We start from the raw sequence: 16105 nt of genomic DNA, 5'->3' as shown, positions 1-16105 counted from the left end.
TATCAATGGTAAATTCCTGTTTAAAAATAATCTATTTGTAAATGTTAACGTTTTTGCTCTTATTACAAAAAAACACACCTATTTTCTTGACAATAGAAGGTTGACTTTTATTTTTTGCTCAATAATCTGTCTTCACTGTCTTACTGTTGAAATTTCTGCTCTTTTTTTTAAAGATTTTATTTATTTATTAATTAAAGATTTATTTATTTATTTATTTATTTATTTATTTATTTATTTATTTATTTATTTATGAGAGACACACAGAGAGAGAGGCAGAGACACAGGGAGAGGGAGAAGAAGGCTCCTTGCAGGGAGCTCCACATGGGACTCAATCCCGGGTCTTCAGGATCACGCCTGGGCTGAAGGCGGAGCCAAACCTCTGAGCCACCTGGGCTGCAGTCTGCTTTTATGCAAACTGTTGTTCTTTGTGGGTGGTCCTTCCTTTCTCTTTGACCACTTTTCGAAGTTCCTCTTTATCTCTCATATTTTGCATTTTTACCATCATGTGTATGTGCTTGTATTTCTTTTTGCCTAACTGGCTAGAGTTGTAGATTTATGGTTATTCATTAGTACCAGAAATCTCCAACTGATCTGTCTTTAGATATATTATGTCCTAAAGCCTCTTCAGTTTGTAACTTGGGAACTCCAATCAGACATGTTAATACCTTCTTATTCATCTTATTCTATTTTCTGTATCTTAGGCTTTCTAATAATTTTTATCTTTTATATATTATTAGGGAATATTTATTTCTTTTGTTGCATTGTACATAAATGCTTTGGTTTATCTTTTAGTTCACTGATTTTCTAACTATTGCCTTTTTCTGTCTTTGTTTCTATATTTATTTTTTCTGTTTCAATGCTTGAGCTTTTATTTATGTGATTATATTGGTCAGTTTTACAAGTTCCATTTTCTGTGTTTGTACCTGATTGATCTGTTGTATGATCATCTTCAAACGTTCATCCTTTATTCCTTTAAACATGTCATATACAGCTATTCTGTGTTCTCTAGCTGTTATTTTCAATGTCTGCAGTCCTTGAGAATCTAAACCAATTGTTATTTCTGTAGATCCTTGTTCTTAGCGATTGCTCATTTTTGGCGATTTTTGTTTTAATATGTTGGCTGAATACTGCAGTTCTAAGTGGAAAGCTTTTGCCTAAGAATAATTAACTTCTCTTTCCAAGCTGGAATGTACCCCAGTTGAGGATTACTCTGGCTCCCTTTGTCCCCACTTGCTGTCCTGTGGATCTACATACTGCTGAGGTTCTCAGCCTTGGCAGCTGCTGTATACAGGGCAAGGCTGGTTCATACTCCTTCCAGTTGACCTGGCTCTTGTGGTCTAGACTTTCTATCTACATACCTCCCCCCCTCCCCTGCTGAGGGGTCAGCACTCATATTTTCTGTTTCTGTGTTTTTTATTTTGTTTTTGTTTTTTATGGGGGTGGGTAGGGGAAGTGAGTTGGAGACCTTGTCTACTGCTTGTAGAAATTAGTAATCCTTCAGGAATACTTTGTATTTGGAGTCTAGTTGGAGGAAGGAGAGTTTTTTAAAGTTTGCCTCATGTGAACAGTTTTCCACGTAAAACACACTTATTTCATGTTTTTATCCATAGTCTTAAAATATGAGTAAGAATGCTGGCCTGTGTAATAGGAGCTGAGAATCAGTAAATATGATCAAGACCTTAGGCTGTATTTTTGTGTGCATGTAATTCACTTAGTTGCAAGTAGTGGATGATACCTCTTTTAAGCAGGTACACATATTTATAATTTTTGTGTTTATTTTAAAAATATTTGTATGTTACTGATTATTTATTCAGTAAGACAGATTGCCCTAGGTTTGGGTATAAGAAAGCTTTCAGAAGTTTTCAGGATTACTTTTGCATTTTACATTTAGATCTGTGCTGTGATCCATTTTGAGTTAATGTCTATGAAAGGTGGGCGGCCCCGGGTGGCTCAGCGGTTTAGCGCCGCCTTCAGCCCAGGGCCTGATCCTGCAGACCTGGGATCGAGTCCTGCATCTGGGCTCCCTGCATGGAGCCTGCTTCTCCCTCTGCCTGTGTCTCTGCCTCTCTCTGTGTCTCTCATGAATAAATAAATAAAATCTTTTAAAAAAATGTCTATGAAAGGTATAAAGTATGTGTCTAGATTTTTTTATATGGATGTCTAGTTGTTCTAAGATGTTCTGCTGAAAAGTCTATTGTTTCTCCATTGAATTGTCTTTGTTCCTTTTGTCAGTTATTATTTGACTACATTTATGTGGATCTGTTCCATTCCATTGATCTATTTGTCTTATTCTTCTGCCATTATCGTTCCTGTCTTGATTACTGTAGCTTTATAGCAAGACTGGAAGTCTGATTATGTCAATCCTTCAAATTTTTTCTTGTCCTTCAATAATGTGTTCTCTATCCTGGGTGCTTTGTCTCCTCATGTAAGCTTTAGAATCCATGTGTTGATAACTACAAAATAACTTACTGGGATTTTAATTGGGATTGCATTGACTCTATAGATTAATTTGGAAATAATTTACATTTTGACAATATTCCTCCTATCCATGAGCATGAAATATCTCTCCATTTATTGAGCTCTTCTTTGATTTATTTCACCACAGTTTTGTAGAATTATTTAATCAGAATTTTTGTTAATTCCTTTCCTACTTCATAATAAAATGGAGTCCGACTCTGTATGTGGAAAGGAATGAAAAATACATTGTCTATTATATCACACAATACACATATTACATATGAATGAATGAAAATATGTATTTGTAGTCAAATATATTGTCATAGCTAAAAGCTGATATTTTTGCCCAGTGACAACCCTTCAAAATAATTTGTGGTGATAAATTATTATTCAGAGTGTAAAACGGGCATCATTCCAATAATTAACAGACCAGCCTTGGTGAGAAAGTATTGAGATTTGAAGGAAAAAGGTCATGATGGCCATTGTGATAATAATCTCTGTGGTTTATGGTACATCTGTATGTACTCAGCGCCCACCAGCCTTGCCCTGTGTTGCTTCTTACATGAAGAAACCTGCTTAGGGGAGCTTGGTGTTCACCCTGAGTCACAGAGAAGTAAGTGGGATGGGACCCTACCTTCTGTCTGTTGGACTTTATTATTTTTTATTTTTTAAAGTTTTTATTTATTTATTCACGAGAGACACAGAGAGAGAGAGAGAAAGAGAGAGAGAGGCAGAGACACAGGCAGAGGGAGAAGCAGGCTCCGTGCACGGAGCCCAGTATGGGTCTTGATCCCGGATCCTGGGATCAGGACTTGAGCCAAAGGCAGACGCTCAACCACTGAGCCACCCGGGCTGCCCTGTCTGTTGGACTTTAAAGTATTGTTTTTATAGGAAAGCAGTGTTTTGCATGAGACTGTCCTTTACCATGTAAATGAAAAATAGTACTGTTTAACAACAAAAAAGAAAAATGCACATGAAAAAGAATGAAAATATAATCTGTTGCCCTGTGGAAAAACCTCTGAGAAACAAAAGAGCTGTCACATAATACATGAAAGCAGTGGGTATTTAATAGGCCTAGCAATTAGAAGCCGTCCCAAATTACCGGAAAATGCATTGAAAACGAAAGGATAAAATGTTCAAAGAGAACGAGCAAGAGGAGCCCATTATCATTACATAGATGATACCATGCTCACGGTCTCCCTTTGAAAAGGCATTTTTGTACATTTCATTTGGTTTGCATTGTAAGGTACTTTTAAAAACATTTCTAAAGACATTTGAGTATGTTTTAGTAGTGAGAAGGGCAATTTTGTACATTTCACTTAGTTCATGTAGTATGGAGAATTTTTTTTTTTAACCTATTCAAGGCATGTTTTAAAGGTGTTTGAGTACTAATAGAGGCATTTTTGTACGTTTCACTTAGTTTGTGTTGTATGGTGAATTTTTGTTTCCATGAGGGGAAATGGGGTTGGGCTGCATAAACATATTTCATTGAGACTGACAATGTTTTTAATGTTTTAGTTCACTTTATTTTAAGCTATGTTGTTTGTTTTATGCTCTGCATTTCAAAAACTGAAGTAGCTCCCATGAAAACAGCCACGGGGTGTGTCTCTGTGGCTTTGTTCATCATCCCCTCCACTGGGAATGGACCAGGGGAGGGAGGAGGAGGGCCTGTGGTCCAAGGACTGAGGGCATTCCTGCATTTCATTTACTTCCCCTGGGGGCAGAGACGCCCATGATGCCAGCAGCAGGACTAGGAAGGAATGTGGTTCATGAGCTTATACATTCTTTAATGAATGTGCTACTGTTTTTGCCTTGACACCCTATAAAAGATCCTATTTTGTGGAGGAGTCCATATTAAAACTTGTTTGGAGTTTGAGTTCAAAAGGCAAATGCAGAATAAATTGCTAGCTGTCCTCTTACGGGAAGAGCTCTGGATTCTTCTGTGGGCTCAGGTTGGACAGCGGTGAGGGCCATCGGCCTCCTGAACAGCACCTGGGCCGCCTTTGGAAGCCACTGGCCAGCTGGGAAGCCGGCTTGCCCCCGAGGCTGGGGGGTGCTGGGACACAACACCCGCCCCCTCGGATCCTGGCATGTGACATAGCCTCGGAAAAACCCCCTTCCTCCCTCAAAATGTATCCAGAATTATAGTTTACAACTGTACGTATGTACATGTATGTACCCTTTGACCCTAAGAGCTTGGGGGTTTTTGGTTAATTTCTTTTTTTAAAGAAGTTAAAACACGTTTGTGTTAAAAGTATCATGGGACCCAGGTGCTGTGTCCTCTGTGCTTCACGGAGGAGTCACCCTGCAGCCCAGACAAGGCACTTCTCAGTGATAGAGACCCTGAAATTAAAGAAAGCATGTGAGATAGAGAGTGTGGTATTTCAGACTTTAAAGGATTATCAGGTCTGACTGTGTGGACTGTGCCCAGCAGGGCGAGAGGTTGTGTCTTCATCTTGTTTGCAGTCACATCCTTGCTAAGAGTAGAGCAGGGAAAGGGCTGGGGATGCAGCTTTCCCCTCCTGGACCCTTCCTGCACCTTCTTCACTTTCTGATTTTCACTTTACCGTCATGCACAGTTTCTCATCCTGTTCAGTCTTTCCGGAGAAACGGGAGCCAGTAAGGTCAGCGATCCTTTCTCCCCGACTGGGTTAATGAAAGAAGCAAAGGGTCGCAGGAGGGAAACCGCTTGTCCTGGTGCCTTCGCGGCTAGCTTTCTGCCCACAGTTCAGTTAAGTTCATTTCGGGCTCCATGTGTGCAGCGAGAGGTCGTGATCTCAGGTTGGATCCCCCAGGGAGGTGCTGTCACACCCACGGGCACCTTTGTTTGTGACATCGGGGTGTGGGGAGCGTTACCCTTTGCAGTCCTGGTAAAGTGTCTGAGGGCCTGAGCTCAGCCCCGGCGCCGGTCATGGGCAAGCGGCCGTGGGAGCGGGGCCGGAATAAGAACATCACACTTGATCCTCCTGTTTTCTGCCAGTTCTGGAAGGGATATTCTTTGGCCCTTGGTCTTGCCCGCCGTCTGCTGTGTGAGCAGAGGCCAGAGCATTGCAGAGGCTGCCCGCGCGGACCCCGCCGGAGCCCTGGCTCCCTCCCTCCCGGGCTCCATGATCCTCCGCAACTCGTTTTCATTCGTGGGGCCACGTTTTCCCCACCCCTGGCATAGCGCTGACACCACACCCCAAATGGGGTTGTTGTAAATATTAACGTGGTTAGCGTATGTACAGGTGCCCAGCGCAGGAATATATATCTGTTGGTATTTGTTGTGATTATTGTGGTTGTCTTTTCCCCACATATCAGGTCACATGTGTAATGGTGGGGGAGAAAGGGACATGAAGTCAGTTGAGAACTGAAGGAGGACGGGGGCGCCTGGTGGCTCAGTGGTTGAGCATCTGCCTTTGGCCCAGGGCATGATCCCGGGGTCCTGGGAGCAAGTCCCACATCAGGCTCCCTGCACAGAGCCTGCTTCTCCCTCTGCCTGTGTCTCTGCCTCTCTCTGTGTCTCTCATGAATAAATAAATAAAATCTTCAGAAAAACAAAACAAAACAAACTGAAGGAGAACTTAGGGCCCTTTTTTGCCTTGATGTTAATCTGGAGTCTGTGCCCATTTGGCTGATCTGCTGCTTCCCTGTGTCCCGGTGGTTAGTGGTTGGTATCCAGGTAGGGCCATCTCTCCACCATCTCTGGTGTGCGGCTGGAGCTGCTAATGGGATGGAGTGAACCCCGTACCAACCAGAAAAGGTGAAGGGCTCTCTAGGCTCTGTTGTTTGAAAGAACTGGCTCACAAGTCCCAGATTTTACTATGACCTTTGCTATTCTAAAGCCTCAGTGTAAGTTTTTAGGATCCTGGCCACATGGTTTCTTTCATCAAAAGTTCTTTGGGTGCTTCAGTGGCTATACATGATTGGATGAGAGATGTAGACCTATCTGGGTTCTAGCTCTCAGAGGCTGCTGCTCATGGCGATGGTCTGGCAGGGCCTTGCCAAAGTGAAAGCCTGAAACCCATGCTGCCATAACCAGAGGAAGCACGATATCTATCATGTGGAGCTGGTATCATATATAGAATGGAAATAGGGGTCCTTTTGTGCATGTGTACTTAGCAAGTGAATTGATGGAGAATGAGCATTAGTGTGCAAAAGTGGACCTCAAAAAATGCATTAGGGAGGCTAATATGGGATGCTCCTGTTCTTTTTGCCACTGGAGCGCAAGATAAGTAGGGAAGTAAGCCCCCAAAATGGCACGTGCTTGCAAGTATTTCCTGCTCTCTCACCGCTGTAGTTAGTACTTTCTGACCCTTTTCTATTAACCTGTGATCCCTTTAAAACATTAATTGCCATGCATTAAAATAAAAGCTCATCACTTGAGAGACTCAGTTTTTTAGATTTTTAAATGAAACATTTTAAATTCATTTAGAAGCCTTAATTTTCTAAGGCGAGGACATTTCTGATCCTCTGATTCAGGGAGTGAAGTTGCTTGTCCTATTTTTCTCCTGATAGTAGATAGTCATACATTCACTTTTGAATAAAATCCATTTCTCCATTTATCAGGGAAAATCTAAATTTGATGAGGTAACTGTTTTGCATAATTTTAAATATTCAATACTGGTTTATTTCTATAGAGAAAAACTAATGGGAAATTTAAATTTGCAGAAGTTCAAACTCTTCTACTTCTGGAATAATTTTTAAAACTCGATCTATTTGACATTGATTAATGTCGATAACATTTGAGGACATGAACCGTTGGTATCCCCGTGTTGCTAAATTGTACCTTTGCAATATTTTTCTTCCTTGTAGGAAGTTGAAGACCACGTGGCGTTTTTAATAACGGTCCCGACGGCCCTGGCGATTTTCTTTGCAATATTCATCCTTGTCTGCATCGAGTCTGTGTTCAAAAAGCTGCTCCGCCTTTTCTCCTTGGTGATATGGATATGTCTCGTGGCCATGGGGTACCTGTTCATGTGCTTTGGAGGCACCGTCTCTCCCTGGGACCAGGTAAGGTATTAAAATGTGGGTTTTTTTTGTGTTTTCTTTCTGTACTTCAATTGATGACATGCTTAGTTCTGCAAACCTGGCCCTAAACTGTAAACACAAGACCCGTAGCTGAGAAGAAAGTCTTTTGAAATAGCCATCTTGATGGTGCTCTGTGGGTGAAGTCGCTCAATGCCCATTTGGACTTATCAGACTTGCCAGCTGCCTGGGTGCAGGCCTGTGTCTCACCCTGTCACCTGTTTCAGACGGCTGGGTCTGGATATAGTCTTCATCCTGCATGTAGCTGCATGTTCTCCTGGTCCCTGAGTTATCTGTTATTCCAGGATCTCTCTGGGATCAGAGCCTTACCTGTAACTCTCAAACACCAGTTGTGGCCTTGGACTCTTTGTCAACTACTAGATCTTCCTCCTTGCAACAGACTTCTGTGGCAATGATTTTGTATCACCCTGATTCTGCGGTATCCATAGGATTGCTACATGCACCTGCCGGGAACCTATGGTGATTCATGTTGACCCTGGGAAGCTCTTGGCTTAGGAAATAGCTACACCTGGAGGATGTTAGTTCTTTAGGACTTGCGCCTTGTGTTCTTCCTTGTGGGTGTATGCCCTCAGCTGCAGGAGTAAGCGCTGAGTTGTCTCTGGTGCAGGGCTGGGCCGCAGATATGATGGACAAGTTGCTAGCTTCAAGCTCGTGAGTTCTGTAGCCATTCAGGAAGAGAGTGCACTGGGCACTGAGTGGGCTGCCACAGAGGTGGGGACTCCAGAGGGGCAGTGGGTAGGAGAGGACCAGGGGCCAGAAGGGGATAGACGAGAAGGCATTAGGAAACCAGGACCGGTGAGGCCAGAGGAGAAGAGAGATTCAAGATGGCAACAGACAGAAGGGCTCAGGTGCCAGAGCCGGGGGAGAGCATTGCTGGTGTGTCGTAGCTGGAGAGAGCCCTGGGTGAGCCCAGGGGGAGGCTTCCAGCAGGTTCTGTTAGGAAATTATCTCGTGGCCTCAACCAAAACATCATCCTGTTTTGTCCTCAGTTTCTCTTGCAAAGGGAGAGGCCTGGACTAAGCGAGCTCCGCTTGGTCTCTCTGGCTGTGTTGCTATGGACAGAAGAGGTGGTACCAGTGTCCTCTTCTGCAGCTCCCTGATGAGGCTCCCCTGGTTGGGGGGCTCCCCCCACCAGTCTCCCCATCACAGTCCCCCTCTGGCCTCTCCCAGCTGCCTGCCAGGACACACACCTCCCTCCCACCTTCAGCCAGCGCCTGTGGAACACAGACCGGCACAGACTAGCAGCATTGCTTGCAGGCCTGTGGCACCCACCCAGTGGCCTGTGCTTGCACCAACGCCACCTCGTTTAATAGTTTGATTTATAAGAAGCCTAACTGTCTGGAAGGGCAAGTGTCCTTTCTGTGTTTTTCTGTTTTCCTTTTGTTCAGAATTCACTGAGTTTGCTTTTCCATATGAATTAAAGGATCAGCTCATCATGTTCCATGAAAACTCCAATTGAGATCTGGATTTAAATTATATGGAATTTGTTAGTTTTTGCTTTGAAATGTCTAGGAAATAATAAAAGGGTACTATAACAAAACATCCAGAGATCTGCTAGCTTATTGTACTGAGCCTTTCCGTGGAACGACGTGATATGTCTGTCCAGTAATTATGGTTTTCTTTTATGTTCAAGGACTTTTTTTCCTTCATAAAATCAGTAGTCATTTTACTTAGACTTGTTCTTAGGTACTTAGAATTTTTTGTTGTTGTTGTTATTTTATAAAAGGGATTTTTAAAACATTTACCTTTCCTATTTGGTTAATTTGATGCATAAGAATACTGTTGTTTTTTTATGTTGACCTGTATTCTGCGATCTCAGTGAACTCTTACTGGTTTTGTTAGTCTACTTGAGGGCCTCAGTTTATCAAATTATCTTAAGATAATTTAAGAAAAATGTTTTTCTCCCTTTTAAATCCTTAATTCACTCTCTTTGCATGTATTATGTGTTTTAATTTTATCAGCCAAGACTTGAAATGAGGAGTCATAGTACAAAAGTGGCCTCAAACCTATTTGCAGCATAACTGGACATCTGTAGCAAACCAGTAATGTTTGCTTTGTTTTTATTATCACTATTTTAATAGAACCAATTAATCATAATAAGGACCCCCCCCACCTGTCTGGAATGGTCTTCTCCTATATGTTGCGTGGCTCTTACGTCACCATCATTAACCTTGTCAACCTCATCAGAGCGGCTTTCCCCCATCTCTGGGTACCACCCCATCTGGTGACACCCCTACTCTGCAGTTTTCCCACAGCACCTACGATGACTGGCTGTCGTCCTCCCTTTGAGGTCATAAAGTCCTGGGGGCACGTGCCCATCTTGGGTTTATCTTGTCTTTGCACCTGCCAGGGCAGGCTTGCTCCATGTTTTCATTAATATGTGGCTATAGTTCTTTGTCTCCAGATTTGTTGTTGGAATTTTTATTTTATTTTTTGTATCCACTTGTTCTGTTTTTACCTATCTTTTGGTTTTATGACATTCACTTTGGTTTTACTGCTGCTGTCCACCTGCTTGGAAAAGTCTTAAACATACACATTTCAGAGTCCTCCTACTTCCATTTCCTCAGGTTGATCTCTCTCAGGTGTGGAGTTTGTTGGCTAGGTGTCTCGATGTTGGTGATTTTTGTGTCTCTTTGATATTCTTGTTTCCAAGCTCATGTTGATTTGGGATGTTTCTCATGTCCTCCTCAACATGTAACCCCCCCTGTCTCCCCTCCACCCTCCCTAGGTTACGGTTGCCTTCCTCACACCACCAGGGCCTGCGTGGAGCTAGCAGGTGGGTGGAGCCTCAGCCCTGCTGGCCTCGCAGGTGGACTGGCTGGACCAGCCCCTGGCCTGGGCATGTTTCTTGGAGTACAGCTGTGTCCTCGATGTGGCTGGATGCTCAGGAAAGGCCACAGCCAGGTCTGGGGCTTGTGGCTTTTTTGGGGGTCCACTTTCCCTAAGCTGGGGGCTTGGTCAGTTGTCTCCTCCCTCTGGGGGCCTCCTCACCCATCTTGCCTGAAGAGGGACACTTGGACCTGTTCCTGCTCTGGGGTTTGATATCCCACTGAAAATATTCAATGCAATGATTTAAAATGAAATTATTATGTCATGTTCCCCAAAGCCTGGCATCTCTCAATAGCAGCATCACAGATGTCGCCCCCTCATGGAGCACCAACCTGTAAGAACTATTGTGAGAGGCTCACGGTGCCTCAGGACAGGTGCTCAAGGAATGGGTCCCTTGGCAGGTGATAAATCCACTGTTCTGCTGTCATGAGGCCCAGGAGGGAGCCTGCATGGGCAAAGTCCACACGGGACCACACACCACTGACACCCACCCCCCTGAGGTTTGTTTGTCCTGATTGTATACTACCAGGAAAAACTACAGACTAACATTTGCCAAGGGAAGTGTGGCTGTTGTGTCACCAGGAAAACTGACCAACTCTGGGGCTTCCATGTCGTTCTCTGTGGAGAACGTTCTCTGTGCTCACGTGGCACGGGGCACCCAGTATCACCTGCTGGGGGAGCTTGGCCGAGCCTCCGTGTGCAGAGATTTTGCTGGGTCTTGATCACCTACCGCCGACAGGGCTGACCTTTAGCCTCCAGCTGACTGAGCTTGGTCTGAGAGCTGCAGTCTCCAGCACTTCCAGAAGGTCACTGGTCCAGTCTGGCCTCGGGGAGGCCCCTTCATAAGTCACAAGTAGACTCTGCTGGCCAAGGCCCCCAGGCAACAGAGACCTTCCAGGAGTGTAGAGATGACTAGAGCCCAGGGCAGAGGGCGGGCCTCTGTTTGGGTGAGGGGGAGGCTTCTCCGCACGGCTGGTATAGATCCTCATTGTCAGTGTCTCTGTTGCCGGGCACAGAGCATCAGCGGCCAACATGCGCGTCGTGATGACAGGGCCAGCCCCTGCTCTGCATGCCTTCCTGCATGACCTCATATCCCTACGTGTCTCCCCGAGGTGAACGCTGTCACACTCCTGCTTTACAAGAAACAGAGACACAGGATGAGAAGGACCCTGCTCACAGCCAAATGGCTGGTGAATGGAGGAGCATGTGCAAGGGGCCCTGACGCTAGAGGCTGCCTCCCTTCCGTGATATAGTGCTTCTCCACTGGAGCGATGTCACCCCCAAGGGACACTAGTCCACACGTGCCTCACTCTGATGGGGGCATCGTACTGTCATCCAGTGGGTAGAAGCCAGAGATGCTTCTCAACATCCTACACTGTGCGGCGCAGCACCCAGAAAACGTTATCCAGCCCCAAACGTGAGGGGCGCCAGGTCTGAGAAACCCTTGTGTGGTGCATAATGCTGCCTCAGTGGTGCCTTTTAGGGAACCCAAGGAAGGGGCGTCATGCCACCCCTTGTCTGTCTTGATCGGGTTCAAAGGAGTGGTCTGGCAGCGTGTGGCCTGAGGAAGCACGGGCGCGGGCAGAAGGGTGGCAGGTTCCCCGAGGGCCCACGGCGCGGTTTGGAAGGGGTGACGGGGAGTCGGGGAGGATGGGCAGGGCTGCGCGTCGAGCCCCCCTGCCCTGGGCTCTGACTGCACCCCGTGCCGCCAGCCCCCGCCCGCTCGCGTCTGTTCCGTACAGCTGCTCCTGACTGAAAAGGTGTTAAAAATGACATTTTCTCGATGGTTCCAACAAGTCCGAATGAAGTCGGTGGTAAATGGTGGTGTTTTGGGTCCTCGCTGCGTAGTGGCAGCACCTGTGGTTTTGCGGGGAGTCCTGCGGGCACCTCCCGCTTGGGCTGATTTGCTGACACGCCCTTCGCCGGCCCTGACTTTCCGTGGACAAAGTGGTAGCAAAGAAGGTGATGCTCTTGCTCCTTCCATCTTATTTTCCTGAACGGCTTAAAGTACTTAAAAGTACTCGAACGGTTTTGAAGTAGATGGTAGTAGAGGCTTACATAAACTGTTTGTTTTCTCTGTTTTGTTAGGTCCAGTCAGTGGGATCATAAAAATGATATGATAAAAATTTTTATTTTGGTTAAGAAACCAGTGGCCACATGTATGGGGCGCATCACACTGCCAGTGCAGTTTCGCGGCATAGCAGTGGTCCCTATGCCATAGCTGCTGGAACGTGGGGCCTTCCTGGGAGGTTCACAGTGTCCCCACCTCTGGGGCCAGAGGTCTGCGATCAGGGTATGGGCAAAGCCATTCTCCCTCTGAAAGTGCCAAGGGAGGATCCTCCCTGCCTCTTCCAGCTACCTGTGGTTTCTGGCAATCCACTGGCCTATGGACATACCCCTCCAGTCCCACACCATTCTTGTCTGTGTATCCCTTCTCTTCTTGTGAGGACACTCATTGTACCGGATTTAGGGCTTCTCCTGATGGTCTCATCCTAAGCTGATGACAACTGTAAAGACCCTGTTTCCAAATAAGACCACATTCACATGTATTGGGAGGTAGGACTCGAAAAATACCCTTTCTGATGGACACAGCTCAACTCATGACAGCTCTGATTTCATGGGAAGACACACTGTTCCCTAAGTGGATTGCAGGAAGCCACTTCCATCTTGCGTGGCGTAGTGCTCGAATGTCTGCTCCCCCTTCTGAAGATTTCCATAACTGCTCTTGTTGTCGACCTACACTTAAACCACAAATCCACTTTGGAGTTAAATGTACGCCCTGGAGGTTTTGATGTTTTTTGAAACCTGGGAAGCCTGGGTGGCTCAGTGGTTGAGCGTCTTGCCTTTGGCTCAGGTCGTGATCCCTGGGGTCCTGGGATCGAGTCCCGCATCAGGCTCCCCGCAGGGAGCCCGCTTCTCCCTCTGCCTGTGTCTCTACCTCTCATGAATAAATAAATAAAATCTTTGAAACCAGTGTCTATCAGGAATTAGATACATTCTGGTGTTTGAATATCCTGTTGAAATAAATTCACACTCACAAATACAAAGAGAAGATAACCTGACGATTGCATTGGCATGTGAACAAAAGTGTCACGAACGAATGTTTGTGCATGAGGCTGCCTTGGTGTCCCTCCACCCGTCTGAATAAAGGAAGTGCTTCTTTTGGGCTCCTACATTAGTGGCATCAAGGAAGTTTTGCTTGATGAATTTTCATAATGCTTTGGTTTACTTGGTGAAAACCAAACTTTTAGATGATGTTTTTTAATAAATTTTTAGCAAGAATGAATGCATTTTGGGTGCCTGATGGCTGAGTTGGTTAAGCATCTGCCTTCAGTTTAGGTTATGATCTCAGGATCCTGGGATCGAGTCCCACATTGGGCTCCCTGCTCAACAGGGGGGTCTGCTTCTCCCTCTCCCTCTGCCTGCTGCTCCCCCTGCATGCGCACGCTCTCTCTCTCTCTGTCAAATAAATAGATAAAATGTTTTAAAAAATGAATGAATGCATTTCATCCTCGCTGATAGCCACTGACATAGGACCTTCCCTCTGGGATGAGAATACCGATCGGCAGGTGGCAGGAGGGCAGTCCCCACTAGGCTGGCACCTCAGCAGATAGACGCTGGCTTGGTTAAGTAAGGACAAGAAAGCTGAGTCGTATTTGCATTTGTCTCCAGTATTCTGCTTCCCTCCTAGGAACAGCTCATTGAATAGAGTTAAATGAGCACTTCCATTCCTGACAACCCCATTTCAGCTTTGGCAGGGAGAACACACTGAAGTTACTGTATAGATTTGTGAAATTACTGCCAGCTTGAAAGGCTAGCAGTTTGCTCTAGGAAGAAGACGCTTCCTTGGTCACATTGCCGGAAAGGATACCAGACCCTCCGCGTGTGCCTCTGTGTGTCTTCTTACAAAAGTAGGACATCAGTGTGCAAACATCTATTTATTTTTTATTATTGGAAGCAGGAAAAATTAAAGAAAGGCTTCTCATAGGCTGTGAGCTGGAATGGAATCAGTTTGCGCAGTCACTTGGAACACTGCTAAGGAAGGTCTTTACCGTCCGGAGAGCCGAGCAGCCTGTGAATGGAGAGAGAAATCCAGCTCAGAGGGATCGCGCTCCCTATCCAAGGTGCTCATCTCTAAGCTTTTGTGCAGCAGCGGGGCTTCTCCGGGGGCATTTTGCCCTTACTTTGGAAAAGGATACACTGGAGAAGAATTAAAAAGTAATACAAATGATTATCTCCTTGAGCCCCAAAGATGAGGGCTTAAGCGTTGTGTTGAGGATATACTGACAAAATGTGAATCTTAAGGAAGTGCATTGCAGCTGGACCCAGCCTGAAGTGTCGTTATTTTGAGATCCTGCATATTTCTGGCAGTTTCCCGCGGAGGTGGCATTTCTGTGTTCTCCCTCCCGTTAGTTGCCAGCCAGAGTGAGGGGATGGTCATACCGGCTGTGCAGAGTGCTGGGAGCTTACCATGACCCGTCCTGGGCTTTCTCAGCCAGAGCCCCAACCTTGCCCGAAGAGATGGTTCTGCCCGTGTTTCCAGAACAATCTCTCTGCTTCCTGCTCTCTTTCTCCTCCTGCGCTTTAGAGGAGCACAGGGCCTGGTCCTGAAGATGGGCATCTGAATCAGACTCTTGTCTGGTGATGAAACAGGCATTGCCATTCTCACTTCTGGAATATCTCCCCCACCCCACGGCCACATCGGTGTACATCTTAGACTGAGTGATCTTGGAGACATGTCTGTTTGGTGCTCCATTCCCGGTGGCAGCAAGTGTCACACACATAGGCATCACGCTTCGGGTACTTGTGGAGATACTGAATATGCATACACACAACCTGCCTGTCTGCTTGCCCCCTTGGCACCATCGTGGTGATGGAAAACACTTCTCCTGGGCCAGGCAGTATTCAGTGACTTCACTTACAGAACTTATTTGATTTCTGTTACCCTCTGAAGTAAGTACCAATATTATTTGCAATTTACAGGTGAGGAAATGGAAACCCAGAGAGGTTAAGCAACCTTGCCACAGTCACACAGCTAGGAAGACAGAATGAACTGAGCATTCTGGCGCCATGATCACCATGCATCATCTCCATGTGCTCCTCCCTGCCATGGAGAATGTGGGGTGTTTCCTGTCGTGCCTCGGCAAATGATAGATTACTGTGGTGAGGAGGGGACATATTTGGGAATTCTGAGTTGTTCTTTCTGAGCCACTTTTGGGTTAGATGTTATTTGGAAAAACTTCATGGAGGGCAGCTGTTACTTAGATGACACAAAATTGATCACATCATTGTTTCCAGTTGTCAGCAGATATTCCCAGTTGAAGGGAATACATGTTTCATTCCTTGGATGAATCAACAAGAGAAAGGGGACATACTTGAGAGAAGAATTAAATGTCTATGGACATATATCAGTCAATATTGTTGTTTAGGAATTAATGATTGCTTTTATGCTGAGGTTAACATCGCTTCCTTATAAATAGATTCCTTATGGTCTCGCTTCTTTCTGCTGATTTTCTCTTCTGGTCCTGTCTTAGCTCCCATCTACCTGCAGAGAGGCCCTTTCTTCCCTGTAGGAAAAACCCATCAGACTCCAAGGGAGGGCGTTTGCCAGGATGCCAGCCCAGGGCTCAGAGTTCAGTCCAGCCTGGCACAGCCTCTCTCTGAGCAGTGCTGGCTCTGGGAACTATTTATGACTTTGCTTAGAGTCTGTGTAGGATGGCTCTCGAGCTCTGGGAGGTGGCCACCATCACGAGGATGCTGGTGCTGTGTGTGCTGCTCTCAGGGCATCTGG

General features: G+C 45.7%; 1 protein-coding gene across 1 annotated transcript in view; it reads left to right on the top strand.

Annotated features, from left to right (window-relative positions):
* Positions 1 to 16105, top strand: part of ADCY2 (adenylate cyclase 2) — a 387190-nt gene that overhangs the window by 14914 nt on the left and 356171 nt on the right. Inside the window, exon 2 of the mRNA XM_077879619.1 lies at positions 7252 to 7449. Within this exon, the coding sequence (XP_077735745.1) occupies positions 7252 to 7449 (198 nt within the window). The remainder of the gene's footprint in view (positions 1 to 7251; positions 7450 to 16105) is intronic.

The sequence above is a fragment of the Canis aureus genome, chromosome 31 (genome assembly GCF_053574225.1).
Source record: "Canis aureus isolate CA01 chromosome 31, VMU_Caureus_v.1.0, whole genome shotgun sequence".
NCBI lineage: Eukaryota > Metazoa > Chordata > Mammalia > Carnivora > Canidae > Canis > Canis aureus.
The sequence above is the reverse complement of the archived record's forward strand: the minus strand, read 5'-3'. Positions and strand labels throughout refer to the sequence as shown.